At 38.0% G+C, this 25,236-nt stretch overlaps 1 protein-coding gene, 1 non-coding gene and 1 pseudogene across 3 annotated transcripts in view; 1 reads left to right on the forward strand and 2 right to left on the reverse strand.

Annotated features, from left to right (window-relative positions):
* Vps54 (VPS54 subunit of GARP complex) overlaps window positions 1-25,236 on the reverse strand; it is an 85,892-nt gene that overhangs the window by 38,634 nt on the left and 22,022 nt on the right. For both annotated transcript variants that reach the window (XM_004660086.2, XM_004660085.3), the window contains exons 4-7: window positions 19,543-19,621; window positions 16,907-16,941; window positions 13,650-13,781; window positions 8,729-9,114 (exon numbers count right to left, since the gene is read on the reverse strand). In XM_004660086.2, coding sequence (XP_004660143.1) covers window positions 8,729-9,114; window positions 13,650-13,781; window positions 16,907-16,941; window positions 19,543-19,621 — 632 coding nt within the window. The remainder of the gene's footprint in view (window positions 1-8,728; window positions 9,115-13,649; window positions 13,782-16,906; window positions 16,942-19,542; window positions 19,622-25,236) is intronic.
* Window positions 21,279-21,405, forward strand: LOC123455898. The gene has a single exon (XR_006634201.1). It is a non-coding gene; the product is annotated as a small nucleolar RNA SNORA40 (small nucleolar RNA).
* LOC123455825 lies at window positions 23,398-25,139 on the reverse strand (annotated as a pseudogene).

Genomic DNA, 25,236 nt, shown 5'->3' on the forward strand with positions numbered 1-25,236 from the left:
GACAAAACATTAACTATTCAATAATGTGATGTTAGTAAACTTGAGACCAAAGTAAAAATGAAGAAAAAATAACTGCAATAACTTCCTTTTATCTCTAGAATTCTCTATTTTCTAAAATTTTAACCTATAAGCAATTAAAACCACTGTAGGAAGCACAGCTACTTGATAAATTTTATGACAGCTTTTTACAGAGGTAATAGTAGATATTCCAACTCCTTTCTTCATTAACCATTTAGTGGCATCAATGGTGTTTGCTCCCTAGCCATTCACTTATTCAAATTCCAGTCCCTAATGCATGCCAGGCCTTGTTCCTTTGTATAAATAGTCTGAATGAGCACAGGGACAAACTGACTCCCTTCAGTCTTTGTTTGGTTCAGTGTGAGTGACTGTGCACCAGCCCTCATACCACTAAGCTGAAAGCCCTTAGAACACACGATGCAAAGTATAAGGAAAAAGTACTTTATCTACAATGGAATTTTGGCCACAAATCTGACAGCTTCATAAAAAGAATGAGCTAAAAAATCTAAATAACATGTATGGCCCAAAGTACTTTGAAAAGTGAAAAATGCCAGTGGCAAATGTGCTTAGACCAAGTAAAGAAAGTTATTTTAAAGTAGTAAAGTCTTTTCATTTTTATAACTTTTAATAAACATTTTCATTTATTTATAAAATAAATATGGGAAAAATAAATAATGGGGAGCGAGAGAAACAGGGACAGAGAAAGAATGGGCATGCCAGCACCTCTTGCTGCTGCAAACGCACTCCAGATACATGTATCACTTCACTTTGTGCACCTAACTTTATGTGGGTACAAGGGAATCGAACTTGGGCATTCAGGCTTTCAAGCAAGTGTCCTTAACCCTGGTCTAAATAAATAACAAGCTCTATATTTGGGAAATAATTTTAAAACTGTAAACTTATTCTTATATTAAATGTAAGTTCAGGATGTGTTAAAGTATATACATTTTCATTTACTTGAAAAAATTCTTTGTTAACAACTACTTTTATAGAAAAAACAGGTTGTTTATACTATATTTTATTTAAAAACATTAGTTAATACCATTTAACCTTTTAGGTAGATGTAGGATTCCTTTTTTATAAATAGATTATGGCAAGTAGTGGTGTTGAAACAAATCTGATAAGTGAAATAGTGTGTATTTTGCAATATCAAATTATATTTCCCTTAGCTTATGAGAAGATTAAACTGGCACCAATATTTCACCATAAACTAATTTATAACCTGTTCATTAGTACAAATGAAAACACCCAAACATATGGGGAATGTGGCAGTATCTAGCAAAACTGCTTAGTCAGTTACCCTTTGAGCTAGGACTCCCACTTTTTTAAATATTTTATTTATTTATAAGAGAGAGAGAGAGGGAGGGAGAGAATGGGCACACCAAGACCTCTAGCTACTGCAAACAAAGTCAAGATGCATGCATCACCATGTACATCTGGCTTACATGGCTTCTGGGGAATCAAACCTGGGCACTTAGACTTCACAGGCAAACACCTCAATTGCTAAGCCATCTCTCCAGCCTCCGGAATCCTACTTTTTAATCTATCTCAAAGACGGACAGACAAAAGTGCAAAACGCTTGCTGGGCATGGTGGCACATGTTTTTAATCTCAGCACTCTGGAGGCTGAGGTAGGAGGATTGCCATGAGTTCAAGGCCACCCAGAGACTACAAAGTGAAGTCTGGGCTAGAGTGAGACCCTACCTCAAAAAAAGAGGAGGAGGAAGGGGGAAGAAGAGGTGGAGGAAGAAGGGAAGTAAGAGAAGAAGATAATGATGAAGACTAAGAGTTGGGGTATAGCTCAGCTCAGTAGTATATTGTATACTCAGTGTGCATGAAGTCCTGGGTTCAGTAACAGCACCAACAAATACACTAAAATGAAATATTACAATATGCAAAAATTATAAAGGGAAAATTATTTTCTAGCTCTGTCCACTACAAAGGCCTATAAATAATGACCAATCCAGTAACAAGAATTTTTATGTATCATTCCTTACTAAAAGAAATTAAGTCTCCATAAAGAAATGACTGACTACAGGTCAAAGACAGGCAATGCACAATGAGTTGGCAAGCATGCCATCATAGCACAGAGAAAACGATTAAATGACTTCTCATGAAATCACATTAAAAGGACGTTAGAATGAACCAACCATTTCCTGCAAAAGATATGACCATTTGAACCTCAACAAAATTAAAAATAGTGCAACTTAAGTGCATCGAATGCAAATAAATCAGGCATTTTTTTTTAAAGAAAGTTCATCAGTTACCTTTGGAGGATGCTAGGCTTCCAATTCATTATTTAAAAACCTGTTCAATAAAAAAAGGAGTCTAACATTCATACTACCTATCCTTCTAAGATCTTCAGTGCAACCAAATATAGCTAGCTCTGAAACAATGCAGAGATTAGTGGTACCTATCCCCACCCATGCATCGGAAAAATCCCAAAATCCATTTGTATCTAGTGATGTCTAATGTACTTGTACAGTGAAAACTATGTGGGAACTATGAAAGACTGCTGGCCCCCCACTTCTTTGAGGTACTAGGGATTGAAGCCAGGGTCACATGCATGTTAAACAAGGGCTTTTTACTTTGACTTTTTTTTTTTTTTTCGAGGTAGGGTCTCACTCTGGTCCAGGCTGACCTGGAATTCACTATGTAGTCTCAGGGTGGCCTCAAACTCATGCCAATCCTCCTACCTCTGCCTCCCGAGTGCTGGGATTAAAGGCGAGTGCCACCACGCCCAGCTACTTTGACATTTTTATTTTGAGACAGGGTCTAATTAAATTGCCTAGGCTGGCCCTCAGCTCACCCTGTAGCCCAGACAGGCCTAGAACCTGGCCCAGCTAAAAGATTTCTTTTCATTGTGACAGGAAATTTACTAGAGATGACTGCTCACAAGGAGATGCTCAGAGTCACACAATGTTTTAAGCAGATACTTGCAGCACGTGAGCTTACTGCAATTACAAACAGGAGGCAGTTATGAAATAATTAGTCTAGTCTTTAACTAGCTTATGCACTTATAATTTAATACTCCATCTTTACATTTCTCTCAACTGAATGACACCATAGACAGGAAAAGTTCTGACAAATTTTTACTTTTAATAAGAGTTTACTTTTAATAAGAGCTATATAATGGATAGATGGGAGAAGAAAACAGTGGTGGCAGGGGAGAAGTGGTAGTAAAGAAAAGAAAATGACCAATAATGCAACTGAAGGGGAGCTGACGGAACAGCTCAGTTCTTTGGCAAAAATACTTGCCTTGCAAGCATAAGAACCTGAGTTTGAGCCGGGCGTGGTAGCGCACGCCTTTAATCCCAGCACTCGCGAGGCAGAGGTAGGAGGATTGGCATGAGTTTGAGGCCACCCTGAGACTACATAGTGAATTCCGAGCCTGGATTAAATGATGTCATGGAACAAATGGACCTAGCAGATATCTACAGAACATTCCATCCAAATACTGCAGAATATATTTTCCTCAGCAGCACATGGAACATTCTCCAAAATAGACTATACATTAGGACACAAAGCAAATTTTAACAAATACAGGAAAATTGAAATAATCCTTTGTACTCTATCTGACCACAATGGGATTTAAACTACATATGCCTACAAAGCCAAAGGGCCCGGGGTTCAATTCCCCAGGACCTACATAAGCCAGATGCACAAGGTGGCGCATGTGTCTAGAGTTCATTTGCGGTGGCTGAAGGCATGCCCATTCTCTCTCCCTCTCCCTTTCTCTGCCTCTTTTTCTCTGTCAAATAAATTAATTAATTAAAATAAAGTATTTAGCTGGGTATGGTGGCACACGCCTTTAAACCCAGCACTCGGGAGGCAGAGGTAGGACTGCCATGAGTTCAAGGCCACCCTGTGTCTACATAGTTAATTCTAGGTCAGCCTGGACCAGAGTGAGACCCTACCCTGAAAAAACAAAAACAATAAGATATTTTTAAAAAAAGAATATATATGCCTCTAAGCTTGAAAATTTGAAAGAAATGAATGATTTCCTTGATTCATATGACCTATCAAAATTAAATCAAGATGAGATAAACCATTTAAATAGATCTATAACTAGGGAGATCCAAATAGTTATAGAAAGTCTCCCAACTAGAGAGGATATGATGGAGAATGGAATTTCAAAGGGGAAAGTGGGGGGGGGGAGGGTATTACTATGGGATAATTTTTATAATCATGGAAAATGTTAATATAAATTGAGAATAAAAAAAGAAAGTCTCCCAACTAAAAATGTCTAGGCCCAGATGTATACACTGGTGAATTTTACCAGACCTTCAAAGAAGAAATAACACCACTGCTTCTCAAACTTTTTCCATAAAATAGAAAAGGAAGGAATTCTACCGAGCTACTTCTACCAAGCCAGCCTCACCCTGATGCCAAAACTAGACAAAGATAGAAAAAAGAAAATTACAGACCAATCTCCTTCATGAACATAGATGCAAAAATTCTCAACAAAATATTGGCAAACAGAATACAAGATCATTCATCCTGACCAAATAGGCTTTATCCCAGATATGCAGAGATGGTTCAACATACCCAAATTGATAAATGTAATACAGTATATAAATGGATTGAAGGACAAAAATCACATTATCATCTCACTAGATGCAGGAAAGGCAGTTAACAAAATCCAACATCCCCTCATGGCAAAAGTCCTACAAAAACTGGGAAAAAAAGGAACATATCTCAACATAATTAAAGCTATTTATGACAAACCTACAGCCAACATAATTAAATGGGGAAAATTTTGAAGCTTTTCCACAAAACTCAGGAACAAGACAAGGGTGTCCACTGTCCTCACTTTTATTTGATACAATGCAACTGTCCAGACAGAAACTGGCCTAAACATCCACAACCTCACAGTGCCTAGCAAAACCTTCACAAGATACTCATGATAGGAGAAAAATACAATGACATCAAAATAAAAGACAGACTAATGGAGGGAGGGAGGAGATATGATGAAAGTAGAGTTGTGAAGGGGAAAGTGGGGGGGGGGGAATTATCATGGTTTTTTGCCTGTAAGTATTGAAGTTATCGATAAAAAGTTTTTTTTTAAGTGGAAAGTCTCAATTTGCCTCTCTCTCAAATAATTTTTGTTTTTTTAATTTTAAAATAGGGCTGGAGAGATGGGTTCGTAGTTAAGGTACTTCCCTGCAAAGCCAAAGAACTCAGGTTCGATTACCCCAGGACACACATAAGCTAGGGGCACAAGGTGGCACATGCGTCTAGAGTTTGTTTGAGCAGCAGAAGGTCCTGGTGTGCCCATTCTCTCTCTTTCTCTCTCTCTCCCTTCCTCCCTCCCTCCCTCTCCCTCTTTCCCTCAAATAAGTAAAATTAACATTTAAAAAGCTGAAAGTGATTGAGGAAGACTCTTCTTAAGAACCTCTGGCCTCTGTGCACATACACCCACACACACATGCATATGTGCTCACACACATACCACATGCGCAAAGTCTGGGGCTATGGGAATGACTTAATGCTTGCCATGCAATATGAGGACCTGAGTTTGGAGCCACAAACATGCACATAAAATGACAGGTGTGGTGATACACACATATAATCCCAATGCTGGAGAGGAAGAGAAATGGAATCAGTAGGTATTCATTAATTGATGAATGTGGCACATAAACACAATAGCATTTTATATAGCCATAAAGTAAAATTGTGAAAACTGCATGAAAATGGACAGAAATGAGTAATAGTATATTGAGGTAATTCAAGCTCAAAAAGACAAATACTAGGGCTGGAGAGATGGCTCAATGGTTAACACTGCCAGCTTGCAAAGCCTGATGGCCCAGATTTGATTCCCTAGTACCCACGTAAAGTCAGAGGCACAAAGTGGTGCATGCATCTGGAGTTTTTTGTTTGTTTATTTTGGTTTTTCAAGATAGGTTCTTGTTCTAGCCCATGTTGACCTGGAATTCACTATGGAGTCTCAGGGTGGTCTTGAACTCATGGCGATCCTCCTACCTCAGCCTCCTGAGTGCTGGAATTAAAGGCATGTGCCACCACGACCAGCTTTGTGTGTGTGTTGTTTGTTTTTTAAAGGTAAGGTCTCCCTCTAGTCCAGACTGACCTGGAATACACTAGGTAGTCTCGGGCTGACCTCAAACTCACAATGATCCCCCTACCTGAGACTCCCAAGTGCCGGGATTAAAGCACGCAAGCCCAGCCTGAAGTTTGCTTCCAGTGGCATGAGGCCCTGGCATGCCCATTCTCTCTCACATACGTGTGTATGTACATATTTATCTCAAATACTACATGTTCGTTCTCTCTCTCTCATATGCACTTCCTAGCTTTTAATATATGTGCAGTTATATGGGAGTGTGTGTGAGGCCAAGGAGATAAGAGGGAAGAGGTGTTGGGGAGAGTCAACAAAGCTATCAATGTATGAAAAAACCAAAAGGAAATATGATACTTGCTAATGAAAATATAAAATGTTAAAAATATTTGAAAGAGGTGCCTGGTATGGGCAAATAAAGCTGTTGTTGCCTGAAACCATACATTATTAAATGAAAATCTCAGTGCCAGTAGTGAGCTACCTCCCTATGAGTTGTTGTTGGTCTGGGAGGCCCCTGTGGCCTTTAAGACAACACAGAAAATCGCCACTGCTATTAGTTGCCCACTAGAACTAGCGGGGAAGACTCTACTGCTGAAGGCGTCACGCCTCTAATAACAGAAAAGAAATCAAGCTGGAAGTGAGATGGAAATGCCCTCACTGCTTGACAACCTTCACAGTGCCAGAAGGTGCTATACAGGCTGCTCTGGGGGAGAAAAGGTACCAACAGGTTACTCAGCAGTGGACCTTGTGTGCAGCTATACTGACCATCCAGATAAGATAATCCCACTGTTGTAGCAGCAGCATGACTTCGATGAGAGTAACCAACTATTTTCTGACTGAATGTGATGCTATTCCACACAAAAGAATTCACATCTGGTATGGCAAACCTTGTCAAAAACCCACGGCTGAGAAGGTCACATGAGGAAGCTATTCTTGTTTTGCTAAATGGACATCATGTGCCCATTAAATTACCCCCCAAATAACTATGTTTATGTCCACAGACTAATGCTGCTCTCAGTTTTTATAAAAGAAGCTTTTTGAAATAGCCAGTAGTTATTGCAGAGATTCATAAATGGTGAAAGTACTGAAAATAAATGACTGTTGAGTGCTCAGCCCTAAATGGGACATTTATATCACCTCTCGAAGGAGCAGAGAACATCTTGAAAGAAAGGGCAGAAAACAATGGATGAGCTTGAATGGGGTAAGTGGTACGGAACGCTTCTAGGCATAATGTGGCTATGGCACTCTTAACTCAAAGCAACTGCGATTGCTTGTATGAGATCTGTACAAGATTGACCCCATCAACACCCTGTCATTGAAGGGGGGGAGGATCATGAGACCTCACCCCTCCTTGAAGATTTCTCTGCAATTAACATTTAGTGGGGGAGACAGATACTTTCTTCAATGTTATACCCACTGGTAAGGTGCCCATGCACCTCAAAATACAAATAAAATAAATAAATAAATAAAAATAAAAGTGCTTTCTAAATAAATGTTCCAATTAAATAACCTTTATTAATAAGAATTTACAATTCAATTAACATAAACTTATTTGAAGCAAACTTTCCTAGAATATATATTAAGTATCTATGAAATTACAGAGCACATTTTCTTTAAAACTTATGTGTAGGGCGGGATAGATGCCTCAGTGGTTAAAGGTGCTTAAGTTTGATTCCCCAGTGTCTATATAAAGCCAGATGCACAAAGTGATGCATGTGTATGGAGCTCATGTTTAACATTAAGAGGCCCTGGCATACCCCCATTCATATTCTCTCTTTCTCTCTCTCTCTCTTCCACCCTCCCTTCCTCCCTCCCTCCTGTCTCTCTCTTTCTCTCTCAAATGAATGAATATATTAAAAAAAAAAACAACTTAATTTGTAGTCAGTTGGAGTAAGTTTGGATGAGTTTCCCAGAAGAAAGGAAGTTCTGAAAAGAACAGAAACCACCACACCTGTTCAATAGAAAGAAATTTTGGTGGCTTGCAATTGTTTTATAAATGCTTTAACAAGATTTCACATGAAATATGGTATTTTTTCCCATAGGTAATTTCAAAATCAAATTATAAATTTTGTTCATTTGTTTTTGTCACCCTGGGGATCAAACCTATATGTTAGCTAAGTGTTCCAACACTGAGCTACACTCCCAGCCCTTTGTTTTGTTTTGTTTTGTTTGTTTGAAAATATTCTCAAAAGACCTTAGGAAGGACTGGCTCTTTTCCATCACTTTGTGGGATTTGTTGCAATGTGACATACGGACTGAAAATCAAAAATAAGCATTAACAATTGCTAAATTTAAAACATATTAAAAAATTTTTAATTAACTTAAAATATTCTGGTATCCACCTCTCCACCCTCATCTACTGTTACGGCAAAACTATTGCAACATTATCGAAATGTTATTTTCAAAATTTTAACTGGTCTCATATTCATTTTATCTACTAGAAATTTTAACTTTGCTTTTCTATCAAAGAGGTTTTGTTGTGCTAATACTGAAAAACCAGAATAACAATACTAAGTCTATAAATCTGGAAGAAAAACTACACATTTTACTTTCAGTGCATCTACACGTTTAGCATTACCCTGGAATTTACCCTGGAAACTTCTTAACATTATTTCAAGGGGCTTGATGAAGGACGTACCGAAAACTGTGAGTGCCCTGCAGCTCCTGCTGGAGAACCTCTTGTGTTGTTGCTATTAAGTCCAACGCGCCAACAAATTCAGAAGTGGATAACAACACCTGTACTGTAGGCTGAGTTTGGTGTACGGTGGCCATTAATTTCAGTTTATTGTATACTTTAACACAATTATTCCTGGTGAGTGCCAGTCTTAAAATATGTAGTGATCCTTCACACATTACTTTATCAATCTGTGCAATTTTATCGCGAAGCATTTTTACAGCCTGGGAAGTTTTCTTGAGGTAGTCCTGCAACTCGTGTTGAGAGGTCATTGCATGAAAAAATGCTTCTGAACGTAGAGAGATCTGGTGAGCGATGTTTACTTCCACAATATCAAGATAATGGCTCAGCTTAAGAGGAAGAAAAAAAAAATCAGAGAAAAGTATAAACATAGCTCTTGACTATCCAAACACTTTCTGGAAAAGATAAAACATCTCTACATGTATTTTTAATTCTTTTGTATGAACAATTTTCTTGTGGGACCAGATACACAAAATGAGAGACGAAAGATACAACCAAAGACCAGTAAGTATAAAAAATTACCTTTTCCCTCTGTTCTAGTCATTACTGTCATTCAAATGTCAACTCTTTCCTAGGAGTACTCATAACTATCTCATGTTATAATTCAAATTTAAGAACTTTTTTTTTGTTTGTTTGTTTGTTTTTGTTTTTTGAGGGAGGATCTCACTCTAGCTCAGGCTGACCTGGAATTCACTATGTAGTCTCAGGGTGGCCTGGCACTCACGGCGATCCTCCTACCTCTGCCTCCCGAGTGCTGGGTTTAAAGGCATGGACCACCAAACCCAACCAAATTTGAGAACTTCTAAGATCTAAGAAGAAGTCATCCCCTGGGTCATCAACCCCAGCACCATCCACCACTCAGGCCAGCAGCTGCTTACACCTCCACTTATGGAGCTCTCACTGCTGTGCACTAGTACAGGAACTCCGGACACACGCAAGGTTTTGTTTTTTCAAACTTTAACAACTTTAGGACATAAGTATAAGTATTATTCTCACCTTATGAAGGAGAAAACAAATAAAGCCATCTGCTTGGAAAGTGGCAAAACTAAAATGTAAACCCAGCTCTATCCAACTCACCTTTTCTATTATACCACACTGCTTCAAAATATTAAACAAACCGTGCAAGACTAATCATTAATTCAGTCACAAATTACATAAAATACCAAAATACATTAACATCTTTTTCAAAGCTGCTTGTATTTCAAAAATGAATCTTTTGTCAATGTAAAATTTTTACTTTCAATGTACTGCCCTTTAAAATGCTGGTAAATACCTTATAATCAGTATATATTCTTTTTTTTTTTTTTTTTTTGCTTTTCGAGGTAGGGTCTCACTCTAGCCCAGGCTGACCTGAAATTAACTATGTGGTCTCAGGGTGGCCTTGAACTCAATGCGATCCTCCTACCTCCCTCTGCCTCCCAAGTGCTGGGATTAAAGGCGTGCACCACCACGCCCGGCTATATATTCATTTTTAACACTACCACGGTTAATTTTCAGTTATTTGTTAAGAATACTTTCTGAATTTCAAATCTAGACTTCTGAAACCATGTTGTCTTTTCTTCCTTTCTACCTGCACATGCCCATATTATCTTTCATTCCTCTCCCAGTTTTACTTTTAGAGTATTTTAACCTACAGTTCAGATTCTAGGCACTTTTCTAAGTATCTAACTCAGTGTTAAAAGACCAATGGATTTTCAATGTCTAAGATTTAAATGATTAGAAATTTAGTCATTAACACTGCTTTGTTAAAACCATCATATCAATGGGAGCTGACTCAATGATAGAGCACTTGCCTAGCATGCACAAGGCCCTAGATTCAATCACCAGAGCTAGAAAATAACAAAACCAATAATGCTCTTTTGATAATCTACTATGACTTATGACATCTAGTAGGATACAAATAAAAAATTTATACAGTTGAAATTTCTTCAATTTATGCTCTTTTTTTTCCTTCTTGTCTTCCATACAGCTATTCATTTATTTACCAAAAAAGAAACATGAGGACAAATGCAGCCATGGAGATTATAAGCTCAAATGGACTCAATTCTCAAAATAGCAAAGATGGATAACCAGCACATGTTTTATATGTTGTTGCCAATCTCTGTTTGAACAGGCTTATGATAAAAGTAGAAACTTTACCAGAAAGTACATTAATAAAAAACTGTATTTCTCCCCTTCTATGGTGCTGAAGGTCAAATCCAGGACCTCACATGTTAGGCTTGCTATGTTACCAAGTTCTAACCTTAGTCCTCTTTTTTTTTTTTTTTTCTTGAAGGAAAAGATTTTCTTAATGAGACAAAATACAATGCAATGGTTTGTACTGCAGTGCAGACTTCTCATCATACCATAGACCAGCATGTTCAGTGGCATAAAACAGGAACCAAATGTCCTTAATTCTAATATAACATCCCCTTTTTGTAAAGCTAGCGAGGTAAACCAGCTACTGCCAATCACACGAAGAGCTTGTACTATCTATCTTTCATTCCTATGCATATGACACAGAATGAAAGAGCTAGAACTAAGCATAGCAAACTTGACTCAGTGACTTATACATTTAAAAAACAAGCTTCATTACTTTAGTTATTTTAAATATTCAGGATGAGAAAAGTATTGCATTTGAATTTCAGAGTTTTGAAATATTGCATTAGTCTGCTCTTTTCAAAGGCATAATATTTTCATAATTTGTTTTCTTTTAAAATTATATACAGAATTTTTTCCTTTTCTTAAGTTTTTTGTTGTTGTTTTGTCTTGTTTTATATGCAGGTCTTCACTCTAGTCCAGTCTGGCCTGAAACTCACTCTAATGCAGGATGACTTCAAACTCATGGTGATCCTACCTCAGGCTCATGAGTGCTGGGCTTTAAAGACATGTGCCACCAACACATGGCTATGAAATTATTTTTTTTAATTATTTTATTTTTATTTTTATTTATTTATTTGGAAGTGACAAAAGAGAGAGAGAGAGGCAGAAAGAGAGAGAATGGGTGTGCCAGGGCTTCCAGCCACTGCAAATGAACTCCAGACACGTGGTCCTGGGGAGTCAAGTCTCTAACCAGGGTCCTCAGGCTTCATAGGCAAATGCTTAACCGCTAAGCCATCTCTCCAGCCCTACGAAATTGTTTTTAAAGTAGTCCTAAAAACATGCATATGTACTTGATGTTACTTGTACTGGCTTTCACTGTTTTTCTTTTTGTTTTAAATTATTATTCTGCCAGGACATATGAGTTAGAATGTGAAGACACAGTCTAAGAGGCAGCCTGTATTTACAAGCACATTGTTTTATCAGATGTATAAACCTGCTCTTACTCAAGAAAACATTTCTTACAGGTGAAAATGTTGCCCAAGGAAAAATTGAATTCATTTTCATTTCAATTGTAAGAAAGGAGTACTTGTGATTCCATCTCCACATTTCTGTTCTTTGGAAACTGAGGAAGACTGAACCAAATTTGAATAGTCTTCTTAAGACAAACACTAAGTTTGAGAAGTAATGTCACTACAATGAAACAAAAGTCTTCTCATTTTAAGAACAGGTCAATTTCAGAAACTCTAAACTAAGTTCTGAGAAACAGTAGACTTTGTAAAACTAAAAATATAGTAGTAATCTTGTATTTTTTTTAGACAACTTTGCCTCAAAACAAACATCCATATTATGGAAATGAGGAAAAAAATAGTATTTCAGAAAAAGTTGATTTTTCTGTGCTTTAAATCATTCTTATAAAATTAGCTGATACATAGCTGAAATGTTTGGGATAAATGCTATCAAATGTAATCAATTAAAATTGCATCAACTTAAACACTTGCCTGTGAAGCCTAAGGATCCGGGTTCGAGGCTCGATTCCCCAGGACCCACGTAAGCCAAATGCACAAGGTGGCACATGCATCTGGAGTTCGTCTGCAGTGGCTAGAAGCCTGGTACACCCATTCATTCTCTCTCTTTCTCTCCCCCTCCCTCCCCCCTCTTTCTCTGTCTCTCTCAAATAAATAAACAATTTAAAAAATAAATTTTAAAAAATTGCATCAACTGCTATTTTAGATAAGAATTCAGTAAGTTATTTTTTCCTTTTGCACAAAGACAAGTATTATTCCATTGAGCCAACATGCTATAGTTATTAGTTAAAATTAAAATTCTTATAACTATCACTAACAACCAAAATGAGATTGAAAGGCTAAAGATGTATGAATCTCGGGGGTAGAGTACTTGTCTAATGGGGGACAGAGAGGCCCTGGATTTAAACTTAGAACCAAGGAGAAAATGGGGTATGACAGGAGAGAGGGAGAGGAACACAGGGAGGGGAAGGGGAAGGGAGACAGAAAGGAAGAGAAAATAAAGGGAAATGGATAAGGGACAAGACACGGGAGGGAGGGAGGAAGAGGGAAGGAAGCGAGTGAAATAACTTTTTAAAAAGTAGAACCTAGGCTAGAGTGATGGCTCAGTGAGTATACCACGTGCTGCACAAGCATAGAAACCTGAGTTTGGATTCCCAGTATCCATGTGAAATACTAGGCCTGGGAAATGTGTGCCTAATAATCTCAGCACTGGGGAGGTAAAAACAGAGAACTTCAGGGGCTCACTGGCTAGCTAGTCTAGTGAAATTGGAGGTTCAGTGAGGGATCCTATCTCAAAGAGTAAGAAAGAGAGCTCTTAGGAAGGCCACCCAAAGTTGGTCTCTGGACGGTACGTGTATGCATACACTCACTCATACACTAACATATACTTAAGCACACACCTCACATATATATACATATGCAAAAAAGTAGAACTTACTAAGCAACTAACTTTGAACTAAAAAACGGAACCACCTTTTCTGGTGGTTCTAATAACCCAAGTAAGGTTACCTATGTGGAAAAAGTTCAAGAGAAATTACCTTTTCTTGAAGCAACTTTGAAGATGCTGCATCGCGACTTCCTTTCCCACCAGCAGTGTTGAAATGAGACCATGGTAAAACTGAATTAAAAGTTAAGGAATCATCCAAGGCAAAATCTGGTTTCGTAAAAATCTATTAAAAAATGCATTTTCCCCAGTTAGATATTTTCACTTTATCCATTACCTCCTCTAACATTATAAGGCCACCAAATGAAATTAACTTGGATCTTGAATATGTAAGATAAAAGCAAGTAGTAATGATTGATTTATACAAAAACCTGAACCAGAAAACTATAAATGTAGGTTCATATAAATAAACCAGAATAAACCCTTTCCTTCCTTAAATTGATTCTGGTCAGGTTTTTATTCACACAATGAGAAAGTAACTAATATATTACTGTTTTGCCAAGTTAAGTGTACAAAAAAGACAGAAGAACTAGGCAGGCATGGCAGAACATGCTTGTAATCTCCCTCAGGAGGCTAAAGCAGGATGACTGCCACAAACTTGAAGTCAGCTGGGACTGGACAGTGAAGTCAAGGCTAGCATGAGTTACACAGTGAGATCTTGTCTTGAAAAAACAAAAGGAAGAAAAAGAAAATGTGTTTGCTTTTACCAGTGGAGATGATCACTACTAGGTCTACATTTTTGGCTAAGATAAAGTGTAGGCCTACATTTGATCAAATGGTCAAATTCACTAATACACTGCCAGAAGACACATAAGAAAGAAAGATACATTGATCTTAAAATGTTCATGTTATTTCCTTTTCATAGATTTTTTTTTTAATGTAAAGCATCAATTTTTCTAACTTCTATTTCCTCCTGCTCAAAATTCCTTCAAAATTAGTGTTTAGAATAAATATACTAAGATTTTAAATCAAAAGAAATTCAGTTCTGTGAAGAAATGTTCCTATTCCCTTAGATAGACATCCAGCCAGGTAGTAAGCCCTATTCGTTTTATTTCCCAAGTGCCTCATATTCTTTCCTTTCTGTCTCTTCAACATGATCAGTTCAGCTCTTCATTATCTCTGGCTTACAATAAATAAATTCCATAATACAGGAATACAATGCTGTCAGAAGTACCATTCTAAGTAGTAGTAACACTAATACAATGAGGGGAAAACTTCCTTATTTAAAACTCTCAGTGAAATCCCATAATGCACATACCAAGTGATTTATAATGGCACCAAAAAATTTACCATTTGGCATGGGAGAGGTGGCCCCATTTACATCTTTGTACCTTGTCACTCTTTCTACTATTTACACACTGTCTTTCAATAGTACATAATTTTTATCTCCAAACCTTCTTAAGCTTACTGATTTTGATAGATCCTTTACAACAGAATGCCCTTTCTTGCCTATCTTTGTAGAGAACATGACTCACCCTACCTCTGAGCACAAGTATGCCACACATAATATTGTCACACTTAAAATTATTTGATATTCATCTGTAAAAACAATGCTTCTACAATTAGATTGATAGCTTATTTAATCACTGTATCTCTAGCACCTAGTATAGGGTCAAAAACATAGTTTATTAATTTATTAATTGATTCTATGCTATATTTACTTACTAGTTCATTTCATCTATATCCAAAAAAGTTAATAGGAATATGAAAGGGAAAATCACATTGGAGTCAGGTGTAAATTTTCTAATCCCTGCTTTTCTATTATAAATAAAAACATTTAATTCGATAATTATTAATTGTCCTTTATACGAAGTACGGGGGGAATAAAGAAAAAATATACACATATCCTACTGTTAAGGATCTACAATCCAAGAAATGTGACAAGTATATAGCTGACCACTTGTATCTTTAGGATCCATATCAATGAATTCAACCAACTGAGGGTCAATATTATTCAGAAAAAAAAATTGTTGCTGTATTGAACATGCATGGCCTTCTTTTACTTCAAAATAAACTCTAAATAACATAGCATGCAACTATTTGCATAATATCAAGCATTCTAAATACTCTAAGTGTAATACCTAGTGTGTTTGGAGATGTATACTTAAATTATAAAGGAATATGTTTATAATCTATACACAATATAAAACTGACTTGAACATTGGCACATTTTGGAATCCTTGAGGGAAGGGTACAGTGTGTCCTACATAAAATATTATAGAAATCTGGCAAAAGGGCTAATAGTATACAGTTGAGAATAACAAAAAAATATACAGGTAAAGTTGCCATTTTAGACAAAATAAAGTGATGAAATCCAGGAAGAAGAGAAAAAAGTCTTTCAGGAGAAGGAAACAAAGCAAGTAAAGCATGGAGCCAGCAAAGCAGCCTGGCTACGTGACAGAGCATGCCACACCAGTGCGCAAAAGATGCACACGTGCCCGCAATGGAAGCACATCATGAGCTTTACAAGACAGTTTGCACTGTGTTCTGTGGGAGCATAACAACGATGCTCATCCTCTCATCTTCTGTCATGCTCTTGTTCTAGAGAACAACTGTCACAGTCCTCCTTGACAATCTGATGAAGACAATGCATCTATTACATGACCTACAAAATTTGTCATGCAGAGAAAACACCTCTTGATAATTTAGTAAAATCAAAAATATTCATATTTTAAAATGGGACTTAAGGGCTGAAGAGATGGCTTAGCGGTTAAGTACTTGTCTGTAAAGCCTAAGGACCCTGGTTCAAGGCTCAATTTCCCAGGTCCCATGTTAGCCAGACACACAAGGGGGCACACGCATCTGGAATTCATTTGCAGTGGCTGGAGGCCCTGGCACACCCATTCTCTCTCTTTCTGCCTTTCTCTGTGTCTGTCACTCTCAAATAAATAAATAAATAATGAGCAAAACAATTTTTAAAAAGAGTCTTAAAATGGGACTTAAATAAAACTATAGATTTCAGTGGTGAGAAACAGAGTGCTAATACAAGAGCATCATAAACATTTATTTGTACAGTAATTCTTTTATTTTTAAAAAAGAAGGGGGAATAAAATGATGCAAAAAAGTCCCAGAAAAACAAAATGACCCACTTGTCAAAAAAAAAAAAAGTCAGTGCCGGGCATGGTGGCGCATGCTTTTAATCCCAGCACTTGGGAGGCAGAGGCAGGAGGATCACTGTGAGTTCAAAGCCACCATAAGACTACAGAGTGAATTCTAGGTCAGTCTGGGCTAGAGTGAGACTCTACCTCAAAAAAATAAACAACACAAAAAAAGTCAAATGAAAGCTTCTTATAAGACAAAACTAAAGACCAAATATTAAAAAGTAGCATTGTTACTTTTAAGCTTAGTTACCTTAGGTACTTGTTCCAGATCTGTCCTGGATTTATCTGTAAGAAAAGTAAAATGTAAATTTTGTACTTTTAAAATTTTATCTTCATAAAATATCTTTTGACAAATTCAGTATTATACTGGACCACAACCAGATACCTACTTACGTTTCTTCCTTTACCAAGCAGTATTCCTCAACCTCCCTACTACCAGTCTTATAGCAAGCAAAGCACTGAATAATATGTGTTTTAGATAGCTTTTATCGTTTAGCAACTCCAAGAAACTAAGCTTATTTCAAGTCTTTTGATTTTTTTTTTATTACATTATAGTATGCTGTGTAGTTTTAAGAAGTAAATTCTAAACAGAAATCCTGGGGGTTTTGATGATGTTTGTTTTGTTTTTAGAGACAGGGTCTCATCACATTGCCCAAATTAGTGTGGAATTCATTATGTAGCCCAGGCTGGCCTTGAATTCATGATCCTCCTGTCTCAGCTGCCCCATGGGTGCCACCACATCCTACAAGAAATACTGTTTTTATTATTTAAAATACCCACCATCCCATCCAGAATTTCTTATGATCAAAGACTGCTTATACCATATTAATTTCTTCTCAGTGTGTGTTATCTACAAAATTCTTAGATATAAGAATGAACGCTTTTTGCCTTCATTCGGAATTTAATCTTACATGGAGGACCTCTTTGTTTTCTATAATCAGTCTACTTGACTCCATTCCCTCCTGCGAGCTTGCTTAATCAATCTTCTCACCTTTCCATATCTTCAAACTCTTTTCTTTGATTCTTTTACCTCTGCATGTAAATATACTCAGTTCTCTCCCATTTACAAACAAAAGGATAAGAAAGAAAGAAAGATAAAACCCAAGTCCAGGACTAAGTTGATGCAAGGTAGCACCTTCTGCTGTGAGGAAGCACTCATGCTTTCTTCCTCTGTTGTCTCCAATCAGTCCACACCTGCATCACATCTTCAAGTTTGTTCCTAACCGGTACTCTACATTTCTTTCTCTATCTTCTTTATGAGTACTGTGGTTTCAGTAACTCCAATCAGTGCTCCAATCTATATGTTCTAAGAACTCCTAACTACCAAATTATAAGAGAATTCTCATATAAATCACTCTATCCCACTATTCTGACACTGTAAACTAATCCTTCTCACGTCTCTTCATTTCTAAGGTGGAATTCTCTCTCAGCTGACTTTCTTATCTCTGACCACTTCTTTAGTATCTCTCCCAGGCAGCTCACTGACCCTGTGCCCCTTGCATGCACAGTGTCCGAGGGTTCTACGTCAGTCCTTTCCTTCTATTCACATCCTATTCATACCAAGATCCAACTGCCATGCTGTTGTCTAGCATGTCAGCTAGAACAACACTCACCATACCAGTACTTCAGCCTATACTTCTCTTTCCTGAGCTAATAGCTTACCAACTGATATGGCCTTCACTGCAAATCATCAAATGAACTAATCTCCATCTCCTCCAAACTTCCACCTCATTATCACCTCTCTCACTGAGCTGTGCCTCGCACCTAGACTGGGTGTCCAAGCAAGAAACCCTGGTATATTATCCCTGAATCCTCTTGCCCTTTGCTGAGTAGACCTGCCATCAAAAATTTGTGCTGATTACCTCTCCATTTCCATTGCAACTGCTGCTGGAACCACGTCATTTCTCACTTGTGTTACTGAAGCAGTCTCTAATTGTCTCCTTGCCTCTAGTCTTAGCATCACCTGAAAATTTATTATCCACAACTGCTTTCACAAGGAAATATGCAATTACATATTTGACTATGTCTAGCTAAAAATATTTTGTACCTCTTTATTGTCTTGAGAAAACTAAAATTCCTGACCAGAGCTACAAAGTTCTGCATGTCCTCAACCTTGCCTATCCCTTCAGCTTCATCTTTACTCCTAGACAGCCAATGTCCTAGACACTTGCAAAACTCTGAACATACTGCTTTCAAGTCACTCTATGGCTTTGTATAAACTTTTTTCCTGGGAATACACAGACTAAATACAAAAGTGTTTCAAATTAGCTAATTTACAACACAAATCATTATCATAAACACCTCCTAAAGCTCGGTAAGAAAAACAAAGAAATGTGCGTACAACTTTACCAAGCTGAACTTACCCTAACTTACTCAAAAGACAGCACTTTGAGAACAATTTTTTTAGTCTTGTATCCTTTCAAGTAACAAGTAAAGTACCAAGCACAAAGATACTACATATTTGTCAAATTAAATTATTAAACTACTATAAGATCCATGGTTTTTCTCTAAAAATTTGCAGAGAAGGTTATAAACACTTTTACTACAGCTGGGAGTGATAGGAGGGTAGGAGGAGCGCCATGAGTTCGAGGCCAGTCTGAGACTACAGAGTGAATTCCCGGTCAGCCTGGGCTAGACTGAGATTCTACCTTGAAAAAACAAAAACAAAACCAAAACCAAAAAACATTTACTACAAAATAAAGGCAGGAAATATAGCTGAGCTCTAAAGCACTTGCTTAGGATGTACAAGGCCCTAGGTTCAATCCTCAATACCACAAAATAATAAACAAGTAGAAAAATATAAATAGAGGAAACAAGTTTCCAATTTTAAAGTCTTTCATTAATATTTGTCATGGTTTATTATCTACAAATAACATATGTTCATACCATGAATATGTAAAAGAGTCCTGTCAAAGGTATCTTTAGGAGGACAAATATTCTTGCATCTCTCATGAATCTTCTCTCTCTAATAAAAACACAGTGAAATGAACAGAATAATGATCAGTGCTACATAGAAACGGGTATTCAATGCATCAAAATGCTTTACAACATAGTATAAAAATATTTTCTTAATAAGTTCTACAACTTTTTATGAAATTACTACCTTCTGCACTTAAATACAAGTATCAAGTAAAGGGATAGGGATATAGCTTCATGGTAGGGCAATTGCCTATCATGTGCAAGGTCCTAGGTTCTATCACTAATATCATAATCAATCAATCAATACAATTTTAAAAGAAAAAATTACCACTATAAAAATCCGTGAACACCCCATAAACACTATACTTAACTCAGCTAAAATAATTTAATAAAATCTCCATATTGGAACGAAAAGGGAAAACAACTGGAAAAGCTTTATACAACAACAATCATTTAGAATATTATTTAGTTTAAGGAAGAAAACTTGAAAATCTTACAAGATAGAAATTAATTACTACCAGCTTCTCTTTGAGGGGAAAAAAAGATCACCCTAGTTTAGGATTATATGACCATCAGCAATATTCTTATTTTTTCAGAAATGGCATTAAAAATATGCTGAGAAAGTAGACTATAAGGACAAGAAAACACTGGGCTACTAGTGCTTAGGAGTCTAGCTGCAGCTCCGTCAGTTACAGATGGACTGCTAGACCACTCTGCACTCCTACCAGCAACGAATGAGAACACCTATCGCCCCTCATCTGTGCCAACATTTGGTATTACCAATGTTTCATAGTTTTGTCATTCTAAAAGATACATAGTAGTAACTCTTTGTTGTTTTCTTTGAGGCAGGGTCTCACTATAGTTCAGGCAGACCTGGAACTGTCTGTATTCATAGTCCAGACTGGCTTTGAACTCAAAGCAAGCTTCCCACCCCAGCCTCTCACATGCTGGAGCTATAGGTATGAGCCACCATGCCTGGTTTAGTATCTCTTTGTTTTAATTTTTTTGGGGGGGGGGTATTTTTATTTATTTATTTGAGAGCGACAGAGAGAGAGAGAGAGAGAGAGAGAGAGAGAGAGAGAGAGAGAGAGAGAGAATGGGCGCGCCAGGGCTTCCAGCCACTGCAGACGAACTCCAGACGCGTGCACCCCCTTTTGTGCATCTGGCTAACATGGGTCCTGGGGAATCGAACGTTGAACCAGGGTCCTGAGGCTTCATAGGCAAGTGCTTAACCGCTAAGCCATCTCTCCAGCCCAGTATCTCTGTTTTAATTTGCAATGTATAGGTTCAACATAAAAATATCTCTATACTACATATGAACCAGCTACTATACATTAATGCCATATTAGGCTTCTCTCCAAATCACAAAAATAATGGAACTAAGTTAAATGAAATCAGCTACATTTAAGTTAGGCTTTCAGGCTGGAGAGATGGCTTAGCGGTTAAGCACCAGGTCCCACGTAAGCCAGATGCACATGGTGGTGCATGCGTCTGCTTACACCCATTTTCACTCTCTCTCTCCACCCCCTGCCTCTAATAAATAAATAAATAAAAATTAGGCTTTCAACTGGTAGAACACTAAAAGCAATATTATACAACTATAAATATAGGGCTGGAGCGATAGCACAGTCAGTAAAGTGCTTGCTGTGCAAGCATGAGGAACTAACTTTGATCCTCAGAACGCACATAAAAATACCAGTCATAGCACTTGTACCTGTCTTTGTTGAAGTGATGGACAAAGACTTAAAGACAGGTACAAAAATGAATCCTCTTTTGCAATACAGAGCTCATTGTTAAGTATGGATTTTGATACATATAAGAAGGAATATGGTATAGACATTTTAAAATGATGATATCAATAAGGCTTTTATCTTGAACATGACGTCTGCAGATACAGATACCTATCTTAAGCCATGAATGGATGTTAAAATTTTAGAATTGACATATCCCAAAGAACTGTAGTTTTCCTGGATGTGATAACTTAGGAATGAATAGGACCTGAACATGTTTATATTAGTTAAGAAGTGTAGGGTGCCAGCAATTTAAGAAGCAGACAGATCAGATATCCTACATTGGATCCCAAGGTAAATTTGCTTCAAGAAATTAGATGTCAGAGATCTCAGAAACCATTTGTCATTCAACCACAGACAGGCTCAGAAAATTGTGGCATATGTCCAATTGCTCAACTGGATCAGTTCTTGCAAGGACTCAGCTTCCACAGAACTAAAGTGACCACAATGGACAATGAAGGAAACACATGGGAAATCACTTAAATAAAAGTTCAGTGTTTCTTCACATATTTGCAGTTTGTAGGAAATCAGCATATATTTTTGGCTGAAAGTTTTGCTAGTGTTTTCTGTGGAATGAGGGAATAAAAGTTACATTTAAAGCGGGCATGGTGGTGCATGCTTTTAATACCAGCACTTGGGAGGCAGAGGTAGGAGGAGGATCACCACGAGCTTGAGGCCACCCTGAAACTACATAGTGAACTCCAGGTCAGCCTGGGCTACAGTGAGACCCTACCTAGGAAAACAACAAAAGGTAAATTTAGCTCTTTAAGTGCTTGTGTGTGTGTGTGTGTGTGTGTGTGTGTGTGTGTGTGTGTGTGTCAGTGGTATGTACCTGAAAGCCCAGTGTTGTGAAGGTAGAGAAAAAGATCCCTAGGACACACTGGCTAACCTACCCCCAGGCCAATTAGATACCCTATCTGAAAAAAGGTGGATAGTGTTCCTGAGGAATGACGACCAAGGCTGTCCTCCAGCTTCCATGTACACCTGCACACATATATATCCACACACACTCACATACATGCTGGATACAATGACTCATGCTTATAGGCCCAGCTACTCAACAGGCTCAGGTAGGAAGACCGGCTGACCCCAGGAGTTTCAGGTTAGTTTGGGCAACACAGTAAGAAATATTTGTATCTATATATGCAGTCTTCATGTGTTGGTATATACATACTTTTCCCTGTAAGATTTGTTAAAAGACTGAAATGATAATTAAGATCATATTTTCTAAAAAATCACATATTAATAATCTAAAGTTAATAACAGGCCATTTCAGACCCAGGTTAAAAGGAGCATACTGAGTTATAACTATATCTGGATATATTAAAGCTAGCTGCTCAATGTAGGATGAGCTACTGTGGTAAATCAGAGACAGTTCTAGTCTGTTTTTTTCTTCTTGAGAACTTTATTTAGTAAACGATCCCACAAGTGATTCAAACCAAACTATCCATATGAATTGTCTCTCTCTCTCTCTCAATATTTATGCATACATATAAGTATATAAATTGAGAGTAATACCTGAGTCATTTCTCTCCTTACTACTTGTATTTCAACAAAAGTTCACAAAAACAAAATAGCTGGAGCATTGTTTCAAAAATCTGTTTTCAGTAACAACAATTGGGATTGAAAGTGGTATTCCCTTTCCACTCTCCAAAATAGTTCAATATGTTTATTTTTGCCTTTGGCTTTTAACTTAATTGCATCTTTGAGTCCAGCAAACACTTCCTATAACAGTTCCCTATGAGACAAACCAGAAGTCTACAGAACCATCCCTTCCAATGCCCACCCCTGGCAGTTTCCCACCTTCAAAAGAGTAGAACCCAGCGTCATGTGCACTATGACTGGCAAAGGACAGAATCTGCCATGCAACGAAGATCTTGGAAACTACACAGCAGTATTCAGACATCAGGGAGGAGGGGGCGTGAGAGATACAGTTGTCTTACTCTGCCATGTATACTTTTTGGTATTCCTATGAAAGGAGAAAGCTGGATTTGATCCACAATAAGCCAGACTGTGTGTGTAATAAAGGACTCTATGGATCTTTTGCATAGACTTCTCTCCTCTGGGACAAAATCCAGTGCCAAATTCCAGAAAAGCTGATGCATAATGCAGCAGCTAAAGCCCAGACATCAGTCATCATTATCTTCAAGGTTATAAAGGCGGCTTCTGAGAAGCAGAGGCAGGAAAAGGTATGTGGCATCTCTCTGAGCTCTTTGTGCTCTCAGTGAGCATGCAACCAGGAAAGGCATCTGTTTCCGTGGTCACGTCTTTTAACTTGTCTAGAACACTTTTGTTTTCTTTCATGTCTTCAGGAAGTTCAATTGTATATCCTTTACAAACTAGTTCAGGCCAAGTTCTGGCCAAGCTAAGATCCCAGTCTGAAAGTACATAGAGTGTTGGCTACCAGGGGCTTCTAGTCAGCAGCTGAAGGAATCTGTAAACTCATCCAGACCTTCCTCTTCCCACTGCTCCCCTGATGGGGTGGGTGATCTATGTCAGACTACACTCTACTGCTTGAAATGGAAGGCTTAGGAAGTCACTCCTGACAGACCTGGGATTCTTCAGTGGCCAACCTCTATTGTAACCTTTAAAGTCCACAAAACAGAGATCCAAGTTCCCATTTTTCAAGGTGCCAAGAATCCAAGGCTCCGTATAAGGAACAATGTACAGACAAAGGTACTAGTACACTGTCTCTTAAACGCAGAGTCAAATCTTCAGGCAGATTATTGTTTTAGTTCTGGGTCATCTCACAGATAAGTTTATCCTACAGGCTACAGGAGCCAGTTATTTGAATCCAGAAACATGGATTTTTAGGTACTTACTCATCAGCACAGGAACGAAGTTAAGCATGGGAGTTTCAAACATGGATGTCTCTGGACTGATCTAGGCTCCTGGCTTCTCAAAGCTGTCATCATCAGACTTCTCCTAGGTGCCTTCTTTAGGCCCTACAACAACCATGTCACCACGTACTTCATGTCAAAGAAGGAACCTCCCAGTGAAATCGGGCCATGCTAGAACTGGTGTTTTCCCATAGGCTGTTGAACTCCAGCTCTACCTGGCTCTGTTACTTCCTCTCTTCTCATACTGATTGGCTGTCAGCCTGGGACTCTGGTTTTTGAAGAACAAGCAATTCTCTTCTGAAATTCTTCATCTTCTGAAACTTTCTCCAATATCAGATGCTTGCTTGCTATAACTTCCTTCAGTGTTACTAAGATTTCCCAGTCTTGGTAACAGTAATATTCCCTGTCTCTCTGTAACAGGTAAGTTTGGTTCCACGGGCTTTAGAGATAGAATGAAGGATCTCGCCACTTCTCCATGATTCCGAGCACAGATGTCTGGGGAAGTGAGCACTACTTAAACCCTGGGGAATTCTACGCCAAGATCGGACGGCTTGCTGCTTTGGCCTTATATACCCAAACAGGAAAGGCACCGATAAACAGCACACTCATCACCTACATCTTCCATTCCACATCAATTTGTTTCCACAACTGCCCAGCATTGGCTCTGTGCTGGCCAATGATGAGCTTCATAGTGTTCTGGGGAGCCCACTTCTCTATTTCAATGGTGCCCCTCCAACAAACATGAGCTATTCTTCTCTGCTTTCCCTGTACCTACAGTGTAGAATACAGGCAGTAACAATATACGCTTGCTGTGATTCCAGGGTCCAGGGCTATTTTCTGAACAGCAGACAGGCTTATCCATGAAGTCCATGCAGCACACATTTTCTGCTGTACTCTGACTTAATACCTGTTCCTTCAGAGTCAAGCACTGCATGCTCTGCCTTGCACCTCATCTGGGAAGCTGCCTTCTCCCTCTTACACTCTATTCTGCTAAATTTTTAGACCTTACAAATCATCTGGGTTTTATAAGC

The sequence above is a fragment of the Jaculus jaculus genome, chromosome 18, assembly GCF_020740685.1.
Source record: "Jaculus jaculus isolate mJacJac1 chromosome 18, mJacJac1.mat.Y.cur, whole genome shotgun sequence".
In the NCBI taxonomy this organism is placed as follows: Eukaryota; Metazoa; Chordata; class Mammalia; order Rodentia; family Dipodidae; genus Jaculus; species Jaculus jaculus.